The following is a 25,229-nucleotide window of genomic DNA, read 5'->3' as shown; positions in this document are numbered from 1 at the left end:
GCTAGCCAACATTTGCTTATTAGTCTGTTTGGCTCTGCAGGAAAGACAAAACTTTGCAGGACTCTTCTTCACCCTTCTTCCTGCTAAAATGGCCATAAAGGGCTTTCTAAGGCTTACTAATTACCCTGGTTAAAACTGCAGAAGAAACCATGGCCATAAATGGCTACTCTTTAGCCCAGACATCCACTACAGGACGGAATGTTTTCCAAGGCTTACTGATTAGTTTGGTTTCTCAACTCTCAGTTTTTGATTCCACATGCCTTTCAGTCCTTTAACGCCAATCTTGGTCCTTTTCTGTGTAAATAAAAAAAATTACATGATGAGCACACAGGCTACATAAGCTCCAATTCCTACAAAGGCAATAAAAAAAAAGAAAGGTGACATGCAGCTGATAGAAGGAAGATCAAAGGCCAGAGGTCTATGTCTTTTTTTCCCAGAAATCATATCTCACAGAAGTAGACTGTTTAGACATCTGCTTGCCTCGGCCTAACTAATGAGATCCTTTCTTTACTTCACTATCTCTCTCTCCCACTCTCCTCACCTGTCTTTCTCTTTTGTCTACTCTCTCTCTTCCTCCCTCAGTCGTCTTCCTCTTGAAATCACCTGCAGAGGAATCGATAAGCTATCAGACCATGAAGACTCCCAGACTCTCTCCCTCTTTCTCCCTGTATTTCATGCTGTGTCAGGTGGCTATCAGCCTGCCGCTGACAGTGTTTGTGCTCCTCAGCCTGCCAGTGTGTTGAGTGTGTGAGTGTGAGTGTGTGCTGTCAAACTAAATCCCACATTTGATTGACAAAACATCCATCAGTCACTTATGGCAACTTGTGTTTGTCACTCTGTGTGTGTGTGTGTGTGTGTGTGTGTGTGTGTGTTGCCCCAGTAACTGCTATCTCAGACCAGACAGCTCCAAACTATTGGTAGAACGATATTCAAGTGAAATGCATGGAGAGAGGGAGAGATGGGCGGCAATGCTGACATCAAAGAGAACGAAAATGAACCCGAAAAAAGAGAAAAGAGTGAAAGGAATGAATACAGTAAATGGAGAAGAGGAGAGAAAAGAGAGGGAGAATGAAAAATGAATGACTGGGAGAGCGAGTAAATGAAAAGTGAAAAGAGGGAGAGAAATAAGAAAGAGGGAGAGAGTTGAAACGAGGTCAGACTCTGCTGAGAAAAGCACAAAGCTGAGCAGAGCTGAGGGAAAAGCGTGAAGCACGAGAGAAAGACAGCAGAGGAGTGTGTACGCAACAAAAAAGCGAGAGACCGAAAGGTGTGCGATGACGAGAGAGAGAGAGAGAGAGAGAGAGAGAGAGAGAGAGAGAGAGAGAGAGAGAGAGAGAGAGAGGCGTGTGGGGTGAGAGAGACAGAGAATGGCCCCACACAAACACACACACACAACACCCACACAGTGCTGCTGTGATTGACAGACAGACAGTGGTGTGACACTGAAATTAGCATCAATTAACACACTGACTGGCAAAACACTAACCAGTCAACCAACCAACCAACCAACCAACTAGTTGACCGATTAAGGAATCTTATACTGTCCAATGAGTGAAGGCATTTTCAGTGCAAATATCAATAAAGATGTTTTATTCAATTCCTTTAAAGTTAAAGTTACTTACTGGAAACTCACACACAGGCCACTGAACGTGGCGATTTCTTTTTGGTTACAGGTTAAACAGACTAAACAAAAACAAATGTAAATGAAGGACAATTTGAACAGAGCATCTCTGTATTATGTTGGTATAATCATGGTAATGGTATAAGTAATGGTAGAAATACTGCATTCTGAGCTGCCCTGAGAGAAAATAAAGTAAAAATACAACGTTGAACAGTTGCATTTATTCAGTTTGCATGTATTTATTCCATCCATACGTCCATTATCTACACCCACCTATCCTGTGGAGGGTTAAAGGGAGCAGAGGCCTAACCCAGCTCACACTGGATGAAAGGCAGGGTTCACCCACGTTGCCGTTCTATCACATATAGACAGACAGCCATTCACACTCAGGATGACAACACCACCTACGGGCTCTAGCCTCTAAATAACCAAACCTGCATGTTTTCATACTGTAAAATAAAATTTTAAAAAATCTTTTGATAACAACCTAACCCAGGTGAGTGAGTCCTAATGACTGTCTTAATGCTATTTCAACCCAGGTAAGGATGAAAATCAAGGGTAAAATCTGTGCTGATATTCATCTTGTGCATCAAGATGACTGTGTGGTTTGAAATGTAATGTATATGCATGCAAATCTCTGCGCGATCAGATCCCGAGACTCTGCACTCAAATTCAGTGACCAGCAGGAGGAGGAGACACACTAACACACACACTCTCATTCCCACCCAAACATTTACCCATATAAACACATGAATAGCTGCTTCCAAAAGCAAACACCTCTCTCACACACACATAAAAGATGCCTGCAGATACACATGTTTAAACACATACGCATACAAGCACACACTCACCATAAAAGAATTTGGCTTATTACCCATATTGCATCATGGTAGTGACATTCCTTGTGTCAACAGCTCCCCCGCCTTGGTGTGTAAGAGGAAAACAATGAGCGACAGAGAAACAGGAGAAACCTACTCCACACTACAGCGCTGGTGCGCCAGTGTTTTCTGAGTGCAATCACTAAGACACCACTGGTTCCCAGTGTGTTGACAGGGATCGGATATCCACTGCCTACAGACAGACGGACTGAGGGTGTGACAGAGAAACGACTCACAACGATAATAAAAAAAGAGATTTAAAATCATTTTGTTATTAACCTGAACCTGCTGTTCCCCACAGGCAGGTCTCAATTTTGTGATTACAGCAATTAATGCAAATTATTAGATCAATTGGATCAATCTCTGCTGCACTGCATGTCGTTTTAGACAAAAATCGCCGGCAGAATGAAGTGGTTTTGTTTCACTGATCAGAAAAAAGCCACAGATAACTGAGTTAGGCTTACAAAATGAATGTCTGATAAGGCAGGTTGTTTTAGATATGGTGATTATGACCGCCACAGTAATATGGGCTCAAATCAATCAATCAATATTAAGGTAAACTCTTAGCAGGGTGGGGTTGTAATGTATGCTCGCAACTTCTGTGGGATGATGTGATCATATTTTTTGTTTTTGTTCTACAGGATTCTGTGACCTGAGTCAATAATTCAGAGACAAACACAGCCAAACTAGACATGGAACTCATTAACTGCATTAAAATGATCAATTCCATTGCTTTTTAAATGATTTTGTTTACATTTGTGTAATATATGCCAACAGTAGAGAAATATTCTTATTGATTGCCACCATATTTCCCAGCCAACTCTGTTACTGCCATAAAGAGGAACTCAATTGTTGTTGCTGAGCCTTTGGTTAGTTCCACAGCCCCCAGGAAGCAGGTCTACTCACTTCATGCATGGTATGAATTCTTCTGTGTGTGTAAGCATTGCTGTACACCCATGTCCATGCGTAGTGTGTGTGTAACGCCATATCACTGTAGCACTGAGCACTGGTCACGCAAGCCTGAGCAGCCTTTGGGAAGTAGGTCAATGAGTGAGTGAGAGACAGAGATGAATAGAGAGAGAGAAAGAGAGAGAGAGAGAGAGAGAAAATCATGGTGGTATGTAATGAAGAAGAAGAAGAAGAAATAAGAACACACGCAAAGGCCAGGAGGAGAAACGACAGTGGAAAGTTACCAGTCAGAAACAAGCAGGATGCCTTTTTTTTTACTGGGAACATGTACACACACACACACCATATATGGAACAAACGTTAACTCGTGCGTGTGTGTGTGTGTGTGTGCATGTAAATACATGTGTGCCAGTGTGTTTGTATATGCATCCCAGAGGACATTAATGGCCTCACCCACCTCTTTCACTCTCTCTGCAATATGCAGGTAGAAGCCTGCTGCTTGCTTACAACCCACACGCATGACTCACACTCAAAACACAACACACACACACTTCTAAACTTTCCATCACTAAGCCCTGCAGAGCCGCCTGAGCCCATCACTGCAAGACAACTCCACCCTAAAGTGTTTATCATTATGAATTATCGGTGAAATTACATCACATTATCAAGAGAATATATCACAATACAAGGTTATTACATTTTGGACTCCTACAGTGAGGCAATTTATTAAGCTCTGATGAGTTATTACATTAGTCGGCAGTTACTAAGTCACTGCGAGGCTTGTAATTGATAATCTTTTTTTTATTTTTTCTTTATAGGCTGGAGATAGAATCAGGGGCGGTGGCTCCAGCTGTGATTGAGTGCTACAGCTTTCAAAACCCTCATGGAGATCTTATAGTAATTGTGATTGAACCAGAGGTCACACACAGGTCAAAATGTGTGCGATGTAACAGTGAGAAACACACATCTGTGCCAAGGAATCTAATTAAAAAACACACACATACACACGCACGCACGCACACACACACACAAACAAGCAAGTTTGTAGACATGAACGTGTCGTTTATCTGAGGAAGCAACAACATCTAAAAATAAAACAACAAATGGCTTTTAAAGTGGAGTAATGGCAGAGGAGAAACACTGTGTGTGTGTGCTGCTGCACTGAACCATATCAAATAATCCTGCACTGAATGTGATAGGCTGAGTGTTTCTAGATAACTGCAGCTAGCTTAGTGTGCGTGTCTGTGTGTGTGTGTGTCTGTGTGTGTGTCTGTGTGTCTGTGTGTGTCTGTGCATGTCTGTGTGTGTGCACGTGCGTAAAAGTGCATGTTCACACCAGTCTGTGCTTGCCCTCCCCTGGCACCTGGTTGCCACGGCTATATGCCATGCTGGCAACTGTATGTGTGTGTGTGTGTGTGTCCTTTTGTCCTTTTGTCCTTATGCTCCCTTACGCCATGCCATGGAAATTTCCTTTAACCTTTTCTCTCATTTACACCATTGCCCTTGAGGGCAGAAACACACACATGCACCAACACTAAGTAACGCACACACAAACAAACACACACACACACACACACACACAGGAGGGTGCAGTAGACAAGGGTAGAGATAAACCAACCGCCACAGTTTGTGTGTTCGACTCCTGGAACCTACAAATCTGCTTAGCAGTCACATGATGATTATTATTACTGCTACTACTAATAGTAGCTTACTACCACTACTACTGCTACAACTTCTTCTACTGCCACTACTACTACTACTAGTGCTAGAGTTCTACTGTTAATAGTACACCAACTTCCACAGCAGCTACTGCTTCTAAATCTACTAACTAACATAACTACTACGACTGCCTTTAAAACAATTACTGCTGACAGTACTACCACAGCTAGTATACTGCTGCTACTGCCACCACCGGTGCTTCTACTATCACCATCACTAGACAAACTAGTGATGCTTCTACTGTTTCTACCACTACTTACTCATCACCACTACTATTGCGATTACTACTCTACTCTCTTACTATACTTCTATTGATACTACGCCTACTTTTGCTTCTGCTTCCACAACTTCCAAAACTTCTACTACTACTAAGTTTACTAGTTCTGCTACGGTTAATATCAGCGACTAGTATTTTTCAGTACCGTTGCTAAAATTACTATTGTGTGTGAGTAATAAGTTAGTGTGTTAACAAGCTCACATCATTGCTGTTGCATTACTCCTTCATCCCGAGCAGATCCCCATTTAGAAACTCAGCCTTAGCCATGAAGACACTGTGTAATCCTGAACTTTGTGGAGCAGGAGTTGGAATCACAAACAATAATCCTGCAGGACCAGTGGATTATTGGGAGGGACAGGACACGCTGGTATATACATTTTGGTTGGCAGACTACCAGTAAGTGCGTGTACATTTCTGTGCGCCACCTCTTCGGTCCAGTGGGCTATAGTGGCGGTGTCGGAGGAGAGATGATGTGTTTGTGCAGTTGGGCGCTTGCCCATCCACGGTCCAGACATCTTTACAACTCGATCTGTCTGTCGGCTAAGTCGGGGCAAGCACCAGCCAAAACACTGGCACAATGTCAAGGAGAGAGAGAGGGAGAGACCTACGATGTGGGCTGTGACGGAGCCCAAACCAATTTCAGAGCAGAATTTACACTCACACAACTCACATTCATCTCCTGTGTTTTATTACAGTGTTACGCGGCATCAAAGTCTCAATTTTAACAACAGCAGAAAGAGTCAGAGTCCAGTTTTTGAACTGTAGCGGACAGTGAACAAGCCCTACTTTTTACAGGGGCAGATAAGTTCAAATCTCACTTTTTACAGCTATAGACAACATTAAAACCCTGTGGTTCATGATTTGATATAAATCTAATTTTAAATGCAATCCTATATTTTTACAATTATAACCATAATCTTTATCATAAAAGCTTTACTCTTAGCAGTATGAGCCATGCCTTAATAGAGATGCACTTAAAGTGAAATGTTAAAAACATTTTTAAACTTTTTTTAATTACAGTTCATTATATTATCAATAATATAGTTATTTTATTCTCTTTAATACAGCAGTGATAACTGCAAATTATACACAGTGCGTTGCCCAGATTCCTAACATCCAATCCCACCCACTTCCATTATCTGCTGGATGCTTCAAATGCCACTTCTTGTACAAATGTGGAGAGATGGCTAACATCAGACTCTGTGCCGAGATGACATGTCACTGTGGTATCAACATCCCTCTCGTCTCATCTGCCTCTCATCTCGTCAGATCTTAGGAACAGACACAGCCCTCCGTACGCTCTTTCTGCTTTAAAATAAGACATTTCCCTGGTGGCTGCCCCGATGATAAATCAGGTAACAGAGGAGGAGAGCTTTAAAGAAATAGGGCAGCCAGCTAGCTCGGTGACTGCTGGGCCTCCACTCGCTTTCCTACAAAGCCCTAAGCTGCTGGGTGAGATTGGATTCCCTCTCCTTCAACCCCTTCCTATCTCCCTCAGGTGTTGTACAGAGCTGCGATGTGTGTGTGTGCATGTGCAGAGAATGACAAATTGTCTCGCGCTCATGTTGACACTATCAATATAGCAACAGGGTCCCTGTGATGAATACAAATTGCCCTTAAAGGTTAGCTAAGGACACATGGCATACACACACACACACACATCTGCACATGTCCACAACCATCAACATACATGTTTGGATAAAAGTAGGAGAAAGGCCCTGAAACGTGAGGAGGAATTCAGATGAGGGATGCACAGTATGCCTCATTTCTTTTCTCTGAACATATGAAAAATGTATATACACGCCCACTCATCCTGTACCTCTGTATGTAATCGCAAATGCTTAGAAAAACACATAGTCTTAACACAACACAATGGCAATTTATTGGCCCTCTGAAGCAAAAACTAAAGATAATGCACACAATGTACACAGTCAATATGTTGATTTTTGGTGCAAAGACAATCTGAACGACAATATTTAAACAGAAACAAAAGAAAGAAATCCAAAGTGTGCTGATTATAAGGTAAATACATCACGTTGAGGTAAAAGGAAATGCTGCAGGATGGTCAAATAAACATGTCAGCAGTCACAGAGAAAAAAAAACCTTTTGGGCTCCCACTGAGCCCCATTTCCTGTCATCTGCAGTATGTGTTATGCACCCTGTTGCCTCCAAGGCTCACTTTATATGCCCAAAGACCCAGAAACCAACCAGTGTTGGATTCATACCACCTGGCCCAACATTAAACTAGATTTTGAGACAAGAAAAGGCCACAAGAGGAAGAAAGGTAATTATACAGGGCCAGCCTTATTTTATGTTCTCCTGGATGTAAACACTTTAACAGCTTTGCAAAAGGAAATGAAGGTTGCAAGTAATAATCATTTTCATTGTTAAACACGCTGATGTTTATTTTCTCAAACACTAAAGAGTCCATTACGTCAGAAAATAGTCTCCATGGTCCACACCTGCAAATGTCCTGTATTGTCCAGCCAATAGTCCAAACCCCCCCAAAATATTCATTGCACAATGATATAAAACTGAGAAAAGCACAGATATTTATACTGGGGGGAGTTCTTGGTTAGAGTCCCCACAGCTGCAAGGGCAGCAGGTATGGTTTATCCCACTGACGACCAATTTACTGAACCTACTCACCATCAGCGAGCTGCAAAGGTTAAATGGTATGTAAATGATCATTTAACAATAAATAACCAGAATGATAAACCTACGCGGTGTGAATGTGGCATAAAGATAAGAACCATAAAAAAGAGGAGGAAAGGAGGGAGAAAATATGATGAGACGTGATAACTGTGAATCACAGCACTGACTGTAAAGTATATAATCTGTATTAAAACTATAGCCTGGAGAGAGTGAGGGAGAAAAAAAAACGAGATGGCGGAGAAATTTACATCTTCACATCCCACTCTGGTTTGAGTCACAGTGAGAACGGCAACAACCTGGAACACGGCGACATACCGAATAGATTTTCATATAAATTAAGACGGCAAAAGGCAGTCGATGAATACCTAATAAGACTCTCACTGACTAGTGTCTTGTTGCTGTTGATTTTTTCCCCCTCCTTTATCTCTTCCTCTTCTTTCTCCCACTATATCTGTTCCTTCTGCCTCTCACTGTAATGCACGCAATGAAGCCATTGTGCGTGTTGGACACTTTGCACAGTTGAGTGCTGCTCCGTTGCTGCACCTCAGGGGAAGAAGAACTGTTTGGAAAATCCTGCAGTGTGCATGAAAGATCGGATGCAAACTGGATTTAGAGATTCTTTGGAGACCTGTCTTGTCCATGTCCTGATCTGAGGGGAGTTTCTTCTGCTGACACTACGACCTCTGACCCTGCCTGTTCCCTTGTGCTGTAGGCACTTACTGACATTGGAGAGTCAGTAAGTGGAATTAGATTAGAGACAGATTAGAGACAACAATGCCAAATTAAACTATGGATATAACTAAGATCACTTTATTCAGAATTAGCCTTGTTAACCAGCCTACAGAATGACACTACTTAGCTTTAGTAGGTCCAAATTAGGCTAAAGAGGACAGAAACAGGGCTCAGGTGTAGCCTGATATAGCCCAGCTAGTGGAAACCAATCTAATGAAAGAGTATTGTGTGGCTGTTTGGCCCTAAACCACACTGATCAGTAAGCCTTTTCTAGCCCTGTTTATCCATGTTGAAAAGCAGGCTAAAGGTTAGCACTCGCAGCCTTAGTGTGTTCTGTCGCAGAGACCAAAGATGAAGCTACAAGATTAAAAGAGAAAATGTTAATGACAAATTATCATGAGGGGAATCAATGGATGGATCATAGTAATAATAATGTTTCACTGTTGGTAGCACAGACTAAATGAATCTGGATGATATCTTTAGTCACTCTCTCTCCTGTGTGAGCTGCACAATTAATCATATTAAAATTGCAATTTGGATTCATATCTCCATGCAATCTCAATGAAATCAATTCTGCCATATTTGCATGAGCAGGGAGATCCACTGCGTTAAATCAAGGACTTCCAATTACTCCTAACTTGCATCAACAAATGACAAGACTGCATTACATCGTGCCACAAACTGAATACAAGTGCTGTGGACAAAAACAAATCTAATCTCAAAAACTGTCACTTTCCTTTTTCATACTCAAAGAAAATGAGGACGATCGGAGGAACACATTTTATGAGCAGTGCTTTGCCATATAGTTGCAGTGCAGCACAGACTCATACAACTGCCTGACATTAAAGATGATAATGAAGCGATGCTATGAAAACAACCAAAACCACTGTTTGTACCAACATTAAGGACAGGAGCCCGACACATTACATCAGCACACCAGAAAAGATCTCATAGGAACAAGGAGATTAAAGAGGCGATTTTTTTTTTTTCATGAAAAATTGTTTCCTTTAACAAGGAGAGAGGTAATCGGAATCTCAGTTCCAAGTAAGAAAATCATGATTCTTGCTTAATCCAGAACGGTGTAGCTCTCATGCAAGTGTGAGTGTGTGTGTGTCTGTGTGTGTGTGTGTATGAGTATTAGCTGTAGCCTGTAATGCCAAGCAGGCTTGAGTGAGCAGCTGACGAATCAACAAGCAATTAATTATTGAGAGACCCCTCACCTGCCTCTGCTAGCATGTTAGCTTGCAACAGCACACTCCAACATGTAACACACAGATACATGCATACACACATGCAGTTACACACACACAGGCCTCATGGGGGGGCGGGGGGGGGGGGGTGGTGGGGGGTTGGTGTCTAAGCCGGATGCCTGATGAACCTCAGAGGGATTTGGGAGGAAGCAGCCATATTCCCAGCGCCCACTCTGACGCACACACACACGATGGGGATCAACCACACACAAACACATATTCATAGCTGATGACAATTACACACACACACACAGATAACCACAAGGCACCTTGGTGTGGCACCACAGTAACCACCAGTGAACAGTCAGCACTGGGTTAGGAAACATTAGGCCAACAGAGTGAAGCCATATCTGTTTCTTCACTTTAACAAGTTAAGATTCATCTTAGCACAGAGGAAATGCAAAAACAAAACATGCACGCCGCAACTCAAGCACACCTGGTCACAGATAGATGACCAAGCTGCTGAGTGCATCTCCAAAATAATCCTTCTTACACTTTCCTATCCTTCTCTCTCAGGGGAACATTTTGTTCTGTCTATTGACACAGTGCCTCAACCCTCTTACCTTCAACTCACTGTAGGCTGCAGTATTCTGCAATCTGTAGTGTTTTTACTGTGAGTCACTGAACAGAGCAGCATCAGCTACATCCACGAAACATAAAATTACAATAATCTATAATCTAAACATGTAAATGTCATCTAAACTTATACGCACAGTCTTGTACACATTTTTACACGTACTGTACCTTATACTGTATATGCACATCTATTTGTGTATGACAGTGTGTGTGTGTGTGTGTGTCCAGTACAGAGTGACAGAAGGGACAGGTGAGTCACTGTAGGGCTGCAAGCTGAACACATTGCACTGCAGCACTGCACATCACGACACAGAGAGACAGAAAAGAGAGAGAGAGAGAGAGAGAGAGAGAGAGAGAGATAATGGCACTGAATTGGGCATAAAACAGAAAAAGAGAGAGAAAAACCCTATCAAAGAAAAACAGGAGAGTCACAACAAAAGGCCTAAATCTGTGAACAGAGAAGGTGACAGATGAGATGTAGGCGAAGAAAGCTTTCTGTCTGTCTGTCCCTGGCACCGTGCAAATCCCAGTCACTGCCAATAACACCTGTATCCATCATTCCTGGGTGGAACTTCAAAGCCTTGTTATTTATACACCTGTCTGTCTGCCTCCCTGCCAGACTGTCTGGATCCTTCACTCTCCTGTGTCACTGTCCAGTTCAAATCAGATTTATTGGTCTACATCAAGAAACCTACCAGACTAAGTATAAATGCATTATAAGGGTAGATATTTCTGTACAGTATTTTCCAAAGCTGGCATGTCAATCAAAAAGTATTTGTTGCACTGTTAAGTTGTTGCTGGCATTTTTTTTTGTTGTTTGTTTGTTTTTGCTGGGTTTTCTTCATCATGATGCTCACGATGCTAAATTCATAGCTGTTTCTTTCTGTTGTTGATAATAAAAGCATCATCAGTGATAATAATCTGTGTGGGATGAGCTTCCAAACGTCGACTATCAGAAGAGTTCAGCAAGTCAAAAAGCTTTCATGAAACAGCCTATAATATAGATCGATTCACTGTTGCTTTATATAAATTAGCCATTGAGAGAAGAAAATATTTGAAAATTATGCAAAAATTATGACTGAAACAGTAAAAGATGATACTTATATTTAATAATGGGTAAGTGAGAGCTGTAAAAGCTCGACTAAACGATGTCCATCTATCCCCGCAGAATCACACTATCAAGCTGAATCCAGCTACACAGCTAAATGTGGTCAGTAAGGGACTGTGTGACTTCCGATCCAAAATTGGATAGGATCACCTGATAGCCAGGGATGAGAGCTGACTGCTGCGTAGGAGGGCAAGCAAGCGCGCGCACACACACACACACACACACACACACACACACACACACACACACACACACACACACACACACACACACACACACACACACACACACACACAGAGGCATCATGGTTATAGGATAAAGTGCTGACTGACAGTATGAGGCTCTACAGGGCTACACAGCAGCGCAGTAATGGCTTTAAGCTTTATTAAGTTTTCCATTTGGTACGTGCAGGCGTCGTTTCAGAGACGCAATTAATGCATTAAACACTTAAGAGATGAGTTTTATCTTGATTACTTGATAATAACATGTAACTTGGGCCACAAACATGGCAGCAATGAGTAACTTGTTGATGTCTGGGAACAAGGTGTTCTTTAAAGGTATTCCCAAAGTTTTTCAATTATTTCAGCCTCCGACTCACTTCCCGTTCCTGTCTCAGGCTAAGACTGTTCTCTTCTTTGTGTTTTCGTGATCACACCCCTCCAGTTAAGTATTAATTTAATGGGTGTGAAGCTGAAGTTGACCATCTAGATTAAGTTTGAATAGAAAGCAAGCTTTACCACTTCCACAGAATCGCGGACTTTGCCAGCCATTTTTTTTTTTTTTCCCCCAGAATCTGACTCACTTCTTACCGTAGAATAGTACAGCCGGGTAATTTGGACAAACTCTTTGCAATAAAACTTTTATGATCCCTGTGAGGAAACTGGTGCAACTATTTTTACTTGACAACTTGATCTCCAGGCATGAACAGAAGTTCAAAATAAACCTGACAAACAAATTTTAAAAAAGTCACACGTGATTTCAAAGAACATGCAGCTCGTATGTGTAGCTTCTTAATATGAATGTTTGCCACATAATTTTCTGGTCTTAGAGGAAAATATATAATTTTCACATGGGAAATGGGAGATTCCACATTTTCTGACTGGACAGCAACAGTTTTACACGTGACTTGCTCTGTACGAGCGCGGTTGCTCAACTGCCACAGCAGAACAGACTAATATTTTACTAGTATATGCCCTGTGGCTGGTTGTGTCCTGTTACAGCAGGATGTGGTGACTGACGTTAAGTCAGCCTGATCTTCCCAGAGTCAATCCCCTGAACGGACCAAGACCGGCCCTCAACACCCGGTCAATGATTAGCACTGAAATAGATTTGAGAGACCAGCTGAACTCTGAAACAGGCTTTCAACAGGCCCAGCAGTAGAGCTGGACGTAAAAGACAATGACAAATGAATGATGTCCTGCTTTGCTGTTTTGGAAAGGAAAACTGAAACCTGAATTGGTTTTGTGTTTAGATCACGGCAACATAATTTCAGGCTCACGTTAATATAGCAACATCTTTGCTGAATGAAGCTGCTGGCTAGTCAGTTAGCAGCAGATTAACCCGAACAGTTGTTCAGGTTAATCGAGTGTCTTTTGAAACTACAGCTCTGAAGAGAAGGCAGTTTCCCATGTCACAGTAACCTGGAAACAAATCTACTTTATCTGCTTTCACTTTCACTTATTCATTCTGAAAGTGAACTGCAACAACCTTTTAAAGTTGACCTAAATTTGTGGAGCACTAACTCCCTGATAAATAGACAGAAAGAGTTACGGCACAAATAATTTTAATTAACTGAAATGATTAGTCTTTACTAACACTCTCACACTCGTCTAAGCCTCAGAGATGTTCATGATTATCATCTGTACCACTGTGAAACTGCACTACTCGATTCTGTTTCCTGTTCATATGTGGTATTAGTCATACGTAAAAGTAAACCAGACACACTGATGACACTCTAAACTGAGGACATGTCTGATGTGATGAGCACTTTCTGAGTGAATAATTCAAAAACCAAAGACAGTTACTGACTTCAGAAAAGCACTCATTCTGCTTTCTCAGAGCCATAAGTCGTACAAGCACCTTGGTGCTTGACAAGATGTTGATGTTAACGCTGAGGCAACATCTAAGAAGGATTAATATTAAATGTAGGAAAAAGTAAAGTTGTATTTACAGGAATTAAATGTTTATCATTTTGACAGGCTCCTGATCTCGTTATTCTGCAGATGCATCACAGAATCAGTCCTGACTGTCTCAGTGATTTGTTGAGATTTCAGTGTGTGAAAAAGAAATTAACCGAGCAACACTGTAAAAACCATTGTTGAGCATAAGCCTTTCCTGACATTTACAGCCAACAAACCACAAAGCAAATCATTTTTGCAAATCTTGTTTCCAAAAACAAATAAACAAACAAATAAATAAATAAATGATGTCCAACAGATTCAAATGTTCATTCATTCCATGTGCAATAAAGCCACCTAATCTGAATATATCATAAACTGCCTCTGAAATACAGGGAGACAGATGAGGGACAGATTAAGTGTTTACGTGAGAAAAATACAGGAAGATGAAAGGAGAGACATTACAGTAAGCATGTGTACTGTATGTGTAAGAGAGAGCGAGAGAGGTAGAGGCTGTATGACAGAGAGAGGGAGAGGAGGAAGCAGTCACATGCTCGGAGGAGGAATAGGGGGAGGGCCTGTCTGTCACTCCTCTACGTCACTAGTAACGCCTCCCTCCCTCCACTACAACTCACATGACTGCAGCAGCCCTGTTCTGTAACTCCAGTCACGAGGATAGAGTAGTATTACAATAACCAGCCGGCAAGGGCGAGCGGCACAGACACACACACTAAGAGAGAGAGGTGGGGCGATGGCGGGAGGGGGGCACCAGCCAGCCCTAATAACCCTGTGTAAATATTAACATATTAACACTGCATTTGTAGAATAGATAACCTTATCCTTTTACACATGAAAGAACTTGAGCGGTAACACAATGTACAATTTGATTTCTTTCCTGTTCCTTACACTCAGGCTGCACTTTATCTTTCTCTCTCTTTGCTACTCAATGATGTTGCAGCAAAGCAGCATTAAAAGCCCCCGAACAAAGATTTATATAAGAGTATGCATGTCACTATAGGAATGCATTCAGTTGCCTTAAGTCTGGGCACCATGTTTTTGCGATCTCCATGCACCAATCCATCAAACGTATGTACTCTGAATCATTATTTACACATTTTTCCCAGAATTCAGCCTGACACATTTGGCGTCCTTGGAAACTTTGGAGTCTGCACTTGAATTTAATGTGGTTCTGTGGTTCTGAACAATGACTGGCGGCAATGATTGAGCAACCACCTAATAAAATGTGGGTTTGTGTCCAGATATCATAGCAAATGTTATCAAAGGGATAAGACAGCTATAAAACATACACTCAAACATGCCATAGGATCCCGTGATAATATTAGAGACCAAAACTAACCAATATTAACAGCATTTTTTATACATATTACATCACTGTTAATCAACACTGAGCATATATGCACATGTATAGCCAAACAATATACAACAAGTTAACATAAGAATATTATAATTGAGTCACTGAGCCTGATAATATATTGATATTGAATGCCACTATCTGGTTATGTCATACTACAGGATACTAATATAATTTGTGTTGCTTCTCATTTACCACTTCACATCATGCAGTTCACATCTGTGCGTGTACTGTATATGAGTGTCTGTGTGTGTATGTGTGTGTGTGTGTGTGTGTGTGTGTGTGTGTGTGTGTGTGTGTGTGTGTGTGTGTGTGTGTGTGTTATGTGAAAGCACATGTCACTGCTGTACGTTATAAATAGCCCACAGTCTCCCCGGATCCCACCACACGCTGAATTAACCTGCTTAAGCTGCCAATCAGACGCGCGCGCGCGCACACACACACAGACACACACACACCTATCACATTCTCCGATGACCGTGCAATCAGAGCAATAACAATCACCATGACGTAATCTTATGTCACACTGTGATGCCGTAAACACCGGGGTCTTATATTCCAATGACAGACCGTGTAGGGGATTTACGTGCACGGTAATAATCAGTGCGTGTTGTGGAAGCGCGACTCCACAGCAGCAGAAAGATGGAGATGAGACCTGATACGATCTGTTACGTCGTGTGACAAATACGATTTTTTTTTTTTCACCAAACCCCGTTCGGAATTCTGCTAATTTAATTTTTCCATCTATGTGAGCTACAAGGCATACATCATAGTCCACAGCCTGAGGAGAGTGTTAATCAATACCTTCGTCTAGTACATTCGGAGCACATCTTACATGCAAAACAACATTTAATTTCGACGGAATCCCAACTTCTACAATTGCTTAACACCACTCGCTACCGCCCTCCGCGGGGTACTATGGTAGGAGATTATTTTGGGATTAACAGGACAACCTGTTCTAAAAGTTCACATATTATTTTAATAAGTGCTGCTTGGTGTGTTGACTGCATGCCGAATTCAATTAAACATCCCACCCATTCATTTAATACTATGATTTATGTTTTATGTGTTATAGATGAATGACAATAATCAAGGAATCCCTAAACTGTAGAGATTTCTGAACTATGTTTGGCGCCTTGATGTTTTCTTGAAATTCAGTGCAAAATAATTTCCTTGCGACCCCCCACAGCAACACCGGGGTCAATACACTATCCGTCATCATCGCCCCCCCCGAAACAAAATCCAAGGATCCACCGTTTTCGTTTTGCCAAAGCAAACAACGGCGTGAACCAGACAATCGTTTTGTAACCGTTACCAAACGATTACGCAAACGATTACGAAAATGTAAAATCGCACCAACTTTCTCAGCTGACCAAAAACCACAGTCTCGTCTCCATCTCGTTGCTTTGCAGAGCACTGCCTGATTAATTGGCCAATCTGGACAAAATTACAGGAATCATCGGTGGGAGTTGCTCAACTTTAAAGCGCACCGAACAGCCTGCAGATACCCAACGAAGAGATCCATAGATCCCCAGTTAAGCTCACGGTGCTGTGGCAAGCAGCTTATAATGGAGTGCATAAATAACATTACACAGCGCTCTTTATGGTGCTCTTTATTGAACATCCACTTCGATTCAGCGAGTAAAATAAACAAAACATTATGTCCATCAAGCCGAGCGCTGCATCAACAAAAACACACACAGGTATGTATTTTGTCTACTCTAATCTTAAAGCTAAGCAGTCCTGTAGCGGGTGGATTAATATCATAATGTCATACTATCATAATAGTCTAGAGGCCAAGTCCATGCGTTCGGGGGCGCACCACGTGTCCACGTCTCCGGCACTGAAATTAAAACTTCCCTCAAGAATGCGTCAAAAGTTTCCCAAGCGCCCCTCTGCATACCAAATAATCCTCGCCGGGCAGCAACACGCCGGCTGCTCTCCGCTCCCAGCACCAACACAGAAACATTTATTCGTTTAATCCATCCGATTCCCTCATCGCCCGTGACTAGTGATATTTCCTCCAAAAACACGTGAAAGCCAGACGTCAAGACACAGTACACATTCACACACACACACACACACACACACGCACGCAGACCGAGACACCGGGTCGCACTATGCCGGGGTGATGCTGCTGACAAGCCGGGCGAAAGGCTCGCATCAACCGGGCATTGCGTGCGCTACAGCCGGCGACGTGCAGAGACGCACCCCGGACTGCAAAGCCCAAGGTCCCGTGTGTCCATAGAGGCCGGAATCTTACCTGGCTGCCGGAGTTTTCTGTCAGGTAATTGAAGACAAAGGACGAGAGTTCCTCATCTAATAGTGGAGCGCAGTCCGCCATCTTCTAGTGAATGAGGAGCCGTGGAGTCAGAGAGCGGAGTATAGGAGGAGGAGGAGGAGCAGTGGGCAAAGGATGCCTGCAGGGGGCGCATCTGTTTACACACAGAAACCAAGATTTTAAAGACACGCGGTTCTCTTGGGGACCCCCAGGGACCAATGCAGTGACACCAGGGGCCCCCATAATAAAATGAGGATCAATTTCATTTCACTGTTATTGAATTAACTGTAAATTATTACCACCAATTTGCTACAAGTTGTCTATTGCAATCAAAACACAGATAAAAAAAAAACATAATAATTACTTGACATTATATATATAATTTTAAAATCCAGATATGAGGGTTTTCAGTCTTTGAAACCAACATCAAACCAAACTGGTTCTCCAGCTGGAGACTGCTTTTATTCAGCGTGAACACTGCTGGGATCCGATCACTCAGGATGCACCTTGTAGGCCTGAAAAGCCTCGCTGCACATACATAAGCATTGGCAGCGCCCTGTTATCGTTGCCGGGTAACTGCAAAACCGGCTTCTGCCAGTCATTTAGCTAGCACAGCTGATGACATTAGCTGATGTAACAAAAGAGAAATGTGATCCTCTGTTTTAGTTGTAACACTGCAGGCCGATGCTGTGGTGACATAAGATGGACAGGAACTATGAACAAGAACTATTTTAACAGAATAAAGGTGTGGAGGGTTTTTCAGAATTGAACCTTTTCTCATCCACAGTTACTGAGGATGCATCTCTGAAAATCATTTGAACAATGTAATCAGTTACTCGTTATACATTTTTCATCAATTACACAAATTCACGAATAAGTCAACGACAAATGTGATTACTTCCTTTACTCATTACTTTTGTTCGTCAGCACAGCTTCATTAAAGGTGCCTCTCAACAGCTCCAAAGCCTCCACAGCCACTTGTGACATCCACTGCACGAGCTGGCCAGCCTACAGTTTGGAGGAATTTCCTGGCCATCAGCAGCTTGCATAGCCCCGATGACTGCACACTCACGCTCACTGTGAAGCTGCTTCACACACTATGCAACTCTGATTCCTGAATGCCGGCTTACTACTGGCAAACTTAAGCAAGACATCTAAGAACACACAACTTGTAAATTTCACTCACGTGGCAGACGTTGTCAGCCTCAATGCAAACGTGTCCCACACCGGTCTGTCCTTGAACGGACAGAGATGAAACTGATATCAAACCTCTAACTCCTCTTAAGTCAGAAATCAAACCAAACCAAAAAGTAAAAGAGCGCTAGTGGGACTTTTAACTCTAATGTCATTACTGAATTTCAAATTGTAATCACTTACACTGCTTATCACTGAAAAAAAATAATCGCATTACTGTAACATTAGTGCACAACACTGTCCCATGGGACAAAGGATTTGCTGCTGGAACACATTGCACATTGTAAAACAAAGCATCCGTCACCACTGATTTTCATTAGATTTAAAGAAAATAACATACTTGGTGCTCAGCTCCTCCTCATGAGGATCAGCCACACACAGTTGTGTCGCTGTTTGTGTGGAAAAAGAACAATGAGGCTCCTTGAACTGGCCAATCAACCTGAAACTCACCCTGAAACAAAATAGGACCTAATGGTTGAATTCTAATGCTATGCTGTCACTGAAAGCATTTTCAGAAAGAGTCTTTTTTCCGCTGTATGAATCCCATCCTGTGTGATCAGAGCTGTGCTTCTACCTCATTCCTGTGCAGTTGTATCATAATTTGATAAAGATGTCAGGTATTCTTACTCCTCTGTATTGATAGCTGTACATGCCTGCGCTGAAACCAGAGCGGTTTGGGTTTGTTAGATGCTGCCTGTCTGGCGTGTTTGTGTGATGGAAACATTTTAGCAGCAAATTGCTTTTTTCCAAAGACTATTGGCTATAAAAACCAAAGCGGTAACTGTGTCTGATCAGTTTTATGTCAGTGAGTCATGCAGTCTGCAATAACATGAAGGCAGTGGGGCTTGAATGAGATCCCAGAGTTAAAGTGAATGAGCATGGAGGTGCCAGTATGATGACATGTAGTGGATCAGGATAACACACACTTTAAAGTGCTTTATGTCTGAGTGTGTTTTTGGTTTGGCATTTTATTCAAAGTGAAGTTATTGAATTATTCTTTAAAAAACGAACCCCACAATGCACAGTATTACACCACGCACCGAAATCATTTCCTGATGGCATCCAAGCTTTCGTCATGTTAGATTTTATAACATTTTCATGTCGTTCTGTTCTGTTATTGCATCTCAAGTTTCCACAATTGCAGCTATTCCCACAATGATATGGACCAAAACGGAAACACACATACACTACCAGCAGTGACTCTAAAGTTATCGCTGAGGCTTCTCTGCTCTGTATGTGTGTGATGGTCATGAACAGGTTAACTGTCTGAGGCAGCTGATGGCCAGAGCAGAGCTGTGTGTGTCTTTCAAAAGCGTGGCTGGCATTAATGATGTTAATACAATATAATACAATATATGTGCCCACGTGTGTGTGTGTGTGTGCCCACTTGTACTTCTATCTGTGTAAGGACCAACTCATGTCTGAATGTAAAGTTTTTGAGGGCCTGACTTCTTATTTTAACTCAAGTCCCATTTTCAATGTCTGATCATTGTTCTTATCTGTGAGAATAACACAGTTCACACCAAGGTACTGAATCCACTGAGAGCTGGGATGGCAGCAGAGGTCTGACAGGTAAAGAAACATGAGCAGTCAGTTGATCAGACAGATTTCTAACAAAGCTCCAACGTTGATTTGTTTGCAAGAGAAAACAAAGGTGAATGGTAAAATCATTAAAGTCCACAGACCGACCATTTCAAATGTGCTCATTCTCAGTTTTATCTCTAAATCAAGTGGTTTGTGTAATTTGGCTAAACTGGTGACCAGTTTAAAACCTGCCTGACTGTCATAACTGATGGACAAGATGGCCAAAGCAGCAGAAAAGAGACCCGAGATGTGATTTACTGGAATTACCCTTAAAGTTAGGATAAGGCACTAGAGTGTGTATCATGTCAGTGAGGGTCCTCACAAGTACAGAAGTACAGGAGAGAGAAGAGAGAGAGAGAGAGAGAGAGAGAGAGAGAGAGAGAGAGAGAGAGAGAGAGAGACTGTACATTTGTATGTTTTGCATATGTCTGTGTTTAAAAGAGAGGAAGTGTTTATGTGACAACAAGAGACACAAAAAAGGAAATGCGTGTGTATCTTGTAGCTACAGTGTTCACTCCTGACTGTATGTTATGAGTGTGTGTGTGTGAGAAAGAGAGCGTGGGTCTGTGTCATTTGAGGAGGCCATAGCAAACAGAAGTGGAGAGCCTCCTCTTCTCCTTTCTCTTGATGTGACTAGAAGTGTTAAACATTTTAATTTTTAGGTGTGAGCAGCTTCGCCTCTAACTTATCACTGTGGATCTGAGAATTTGTCTCTGCTTGTCACATTGTTTAATAAAGTCAAAAACATGAAGTAACTGCTCATCAGACCACATGTTCAGTCAAGCCTGCTGCAGATGTGTTTTCATAAGATTCCATAAACCACAGCAAGAGCTCCTCATGAAATCTACAGGGAAAAATCGCTCCCTCTTTAAGAGGCCAAAAGGAGACGCTGGCAAAGTCAAAGTCAAAGAGCGAGGGCGTCTTTGCAGGCAGCATCAAACTCAAATTCTACGACCACAGGAGTGGGAAATAGACCAGAATGCAATTCAGTTAGACAACAGTAAGATGACAAATTGCGCCTTACATTCATTTTATCTCTATGCTGTTGTGCAACCACAGAACATATAGTCAACAAAAACTTTTCCACAATGCATCATCACTCGTTGATTTCACAATCTACTGCCTTACATACGTGTCATTATAAAAGCTACCGTAACACTTTTCTCTTGTGCCTTCAAAACACTCGATTATTTAAAATGCAGAAACAAGTGTTCAACATATGTGTTCAGTTCCAATCCCAATTTCAAAACCAGAAGTGGTAAATACTTCTTGTTTTTCAAAGTCTGACTAGAATCTGATATTTAGACAAGTTGATTTAGCTGAAGTAAGCAGCTGGGGGACCCCTACTGGCCCTACCTGTTACTCCCACTCTCTGTGAATTGTGCCTGTTACCAATAAGTTCTCATAAAGTATAACTTATTCAGCTGACATCAAATGGTAGCTGCAGTAGATTTACCTAAGCCCCAGACACAAACATTTTTAGGAATAAGCGAAATGTAAGCATAATCTAAATTGAAAAATAAGTCTGATGTGCTTTACTCAAACAAATGTGCAATTAATCAAATCAACCAAAACTAATTGCCATGAAGTGAACCTGGGGCCTTTGGGGCCTTGAGGGTCTGGGCCTCCATGTTTGCCATGTTTGATAATCCAATGCAACTCCTTATTTTTGTTCTCTAAGGTCACTGTATGTTTGAACTGGTAAAAATAGTAAACCTGCCCCAATTTATTAGCTTGCGACGTTTGCATGTCATTGGTCGGTGGTAGCCTCAGAAGAAGAAGCCAACATTACTGGTAGGCCAGCGAGCAAGTTGGCATTCCAGTGATGTCCTCTTCTTAAGTTACTACATTTTATATTTACATTTTAGGCCTTCAGCCAAGAATCTGATCCAGAAAGACTGTCAGCGAGGTCGACATCAAAATAACCTTCAACTTCTAAATAAACTGCATCACAGGAAACTAATATTCAGTGGGTCAAAGGTCAGAGGTGAGACCGAGCTATTGAGGATTGCAAATACATATTCCTGAGGTGGATTGTGGGTCAGCGACGTGAGCTGGGGGAAGAAACTCAGAGGTGCAGCAAGATAGGGAGGAGGAAGGTTTTTGAAACTTTGTTCAACAACTAAACAGAACAAAGGGTTCACGTAAAATAGGTTTTAAACTAAGCTGCCTTTTATAAAAACTTACTCCTCAGGGAAACATCTCACAACCATAAACAACTCCATGCAGATTTTTAATATTTGGTTATCTCTGTGTATAAACAAAAAAAAAGACAAAAGGAGAAAGAGAAGAAACACAAAATCAAAATGTGCCAGAGAGGAAAGGAAGTGCCACAGGGGGCTTACAAAACAAATGTCTCAACCCAAAGGAAAACTCCACTCAAGACAACAAACAGCCTACAAGCTGCAGGAGCCCAGGTAGCCTCAGTTCCTCGGTTTATCACAATGAGCTGCAGCAGACCACCAAGACAATCCAGAGCTCTTAACTGTAAACTGAGATGATCTGTGTCTTAGAAGCATCCAGACCATCCAAGCTGACATTTCAATAATGTTTAGTCCTCAGGGTGCGGCAGCGCAGCCAAAAACAAGCCTGCAGTCTAAGGTCAGACGGTTGCTAAGCGGGGCTGGTATGTGTCAGGTGTTCCTAGAGGCAAGTACAGTATTTCATCTAAGTGGACATTCCAATAATAATCCAGGTTACATCCCCAGTTTACCTCTGTGCTTATCAGAGAATAACTCTGTAACCTGCTGTAAGGGCAGAGAGCTGCCAACATGCTAAGGTCAGACTGACCTCAGATGACTTCAGGGATGATTGGACTGTCCAGCTGTCATACCTTCACACTGGAGGTGCGAGGTTTTTTTTTACTTTTGCACCAGAAAGGTTTAGAATTTGATACAAGCATTCATTTCCACAATGAGTACTCACGTCATTTTCACAGGGTAGTTACAAGGAAGTTTGCATTTAAAATTGTGAAATACTGTATCTTATGTGAAAAGTTGACCGGGGTTCAAGAAAAACAGAAGAGCAACTTTTCCTTGAGTGACTGAGAATGTCAATGCAGAGTGTGATCAGACTGTGTCAGCGAGAACAGTCTGTCAACAATTACACAGAGAGGGATATTATAGTAGGGTGGCTTTCAGTAAGCCATCATTACAAAGATGAGTTCAGTGGTGCAAAAACCACAGTTCTACAGAGATGTGGGAAAAAAGTGATATGGTCAAATGAATCTTCCTTCACCATCCTTGACCAGGATGACAACGCCCCCTTCCAAAGGGAACGAGGGGTCACTGAATGGTCTGATGAGTGTGAAGATGATGCGAATCATGTGCTGTGGCCTTCACAGTCACATCTACTTCACAGTAGAGTTCAGAGACTTGTGGAATCACTGTCAAGGTGCATTGAAGCTGTTTTGGTGGCGTATGGTGGCGCAACACTTTCAGCACCTTCACCTATATCACCGACAAAAAACGGCAGTGAAGGGTCTTTGTACATCGCATCTTTACAGCACCATATGATGTTATGTCAGCCAAACAATACTGAAAACTGCTTGGTCAAAACGCCGTTGGGATAAATGCTGGCATAGCAAAGAGATGTCACTCTCTAAACAATGGCACACTTTTTATGTGCTGCTGTTGGTCGAAAACTGCATTTGAACTATATTTTGTTGATGCTGGAAGGGCTGTCTGAAGCCAGTCCAAACCCTGCTGCCACAACAGATCAATACAGACAAAGTGCTCTACGAGACTGTGCAAAATATTATGGGCAATATCTGGAGAGCTCATGCTGCTGGGACAGGGGAAAGGGAGAGGTGAGGTGGGTGACACAATTGAAAAAAAAAAACAAAAACAGCCATGCAAGAATACAAACATACCTCAGTCACCTAGAGATAGGGGTGCTGCACATGGGGATGGGGGTGTAGTACCCTCGGGACCCCTGTTTCCTGCAGTTATGTCCACAGTAAATGTCACGTCAGTCTGACCAGAAAAACCTGTCGCCAAACTAAACTGCCATTCTTAGGCTCCACTGCTAGTTACAGGAGTTTTGAGTCACGATAAAATCTAATAAAATCTAAATTTAAGTGATGTTTCTACCTATTTCCGATCAAAGTTAGTGGCTGAGAAGAAATCAGTCATGTAAGAAGGAAGTTCCAGATACAAATGAGGACCACACTGGTACATAGTCATCTAGACAGGCAGCTCGCCAGTCAGTCAAAGAGGCAGTCAGTCATGCAGTCAGTCAGGTCACACATCCTGACTTGCTTGTTTCTTCATTGGAAACTTTAGGACCGACTGTTTATGCTTTTCAACTGATCAGGAGGGATTTGCATGTTAAATGTGCGCCTGTGAAGTTTTCTTCTAAATAAACAGAGGTTACTGTTAATGTTTGCATTCAGTGTTACTCACCACAATGTATGTATCCTCGAGGTCTAACAAACACGTGGAATACATTTCCTTTCTCACTGATCCGTTTAAAGTAATTTAAATCATCCACTGTTTTCGTGTCCCATCGGCCTTCTGCCTACATTTGTCCGCCAAGACCAATCACATGCCACTTGCTCGTGCTCGTGCATGTGTGTCCTCGTGTGTCATCCTCATACACAATACAAATAAGACAGGGACAGACTCATAAAGCATTGCTCCATTGCACTACTAGTGGTCAAATACTCCACAAGGTAACCTACAGTATCCGCATCAGGTACTGCATGTTCTAAGTGGCATTTTCCTGCACGAGAGCAAAACATCAGGCTAAACAAAGAGTGTCTTCATGCTCGTCATACTGTAGCAGTGTTGAGGTGCAATCCAGACATAGCAAACCACACCAGTGACATAACTGTAGCCATGTGTCATGCTGCAGTAGGTGACATCAGGTGGAGAGATGATGTCCTGTTTACTCCTCTACATTTAACTGACAGTTGCACTGTACTTATTACTGCAAGTAGTGCAAGTACTGCAAGTT

General features: G+C 42.1%; 1 protein-coding gene across 1 annotated transcript in view; it reads right to left on the bottom strand.

The window, feature by feature from the left end:
• Positions 1–17,558, bottom strand: part of ppargc1b (peroxisome proliferator-activated receptor gamma, coactivator 1 beta) — an 85,991-nt gene extending 68,433 nt beyond the window's left edge. Inside the window, exon 1 of the mRNA XM_041047914.1 lies at positions 17,478–17,558. Coding sequence (XP_040903848.1) covers positions 17,478–17,558 — 81 coding nt within the window. The remainder of the gene's footprint in view (positions 1–17,477) is intronic.
• Positions 17,559–25,229: the final 7,671 nt, after the last annotated feature.

This window comes from Toxotes jaculatrix, chromosome 10, assembly GCF_017976425.1.
Source record: "Toxotes jaculatrix isolate fToxJac2 chromosome 10, fToxJac2.pri, whole genome shotgun sequence".
Taxonomy (NCBI): domain Eukaryota; kingdom Metazoa; phylum Chordata; class Actinopteri; family Toxotidae; genus Toxotes; species Toxotes jaculatrix.
Note: the sequence above shows the minus strand (reverse complement) of the source record. Positions and strands in the feature narration are given on the sequence as shown.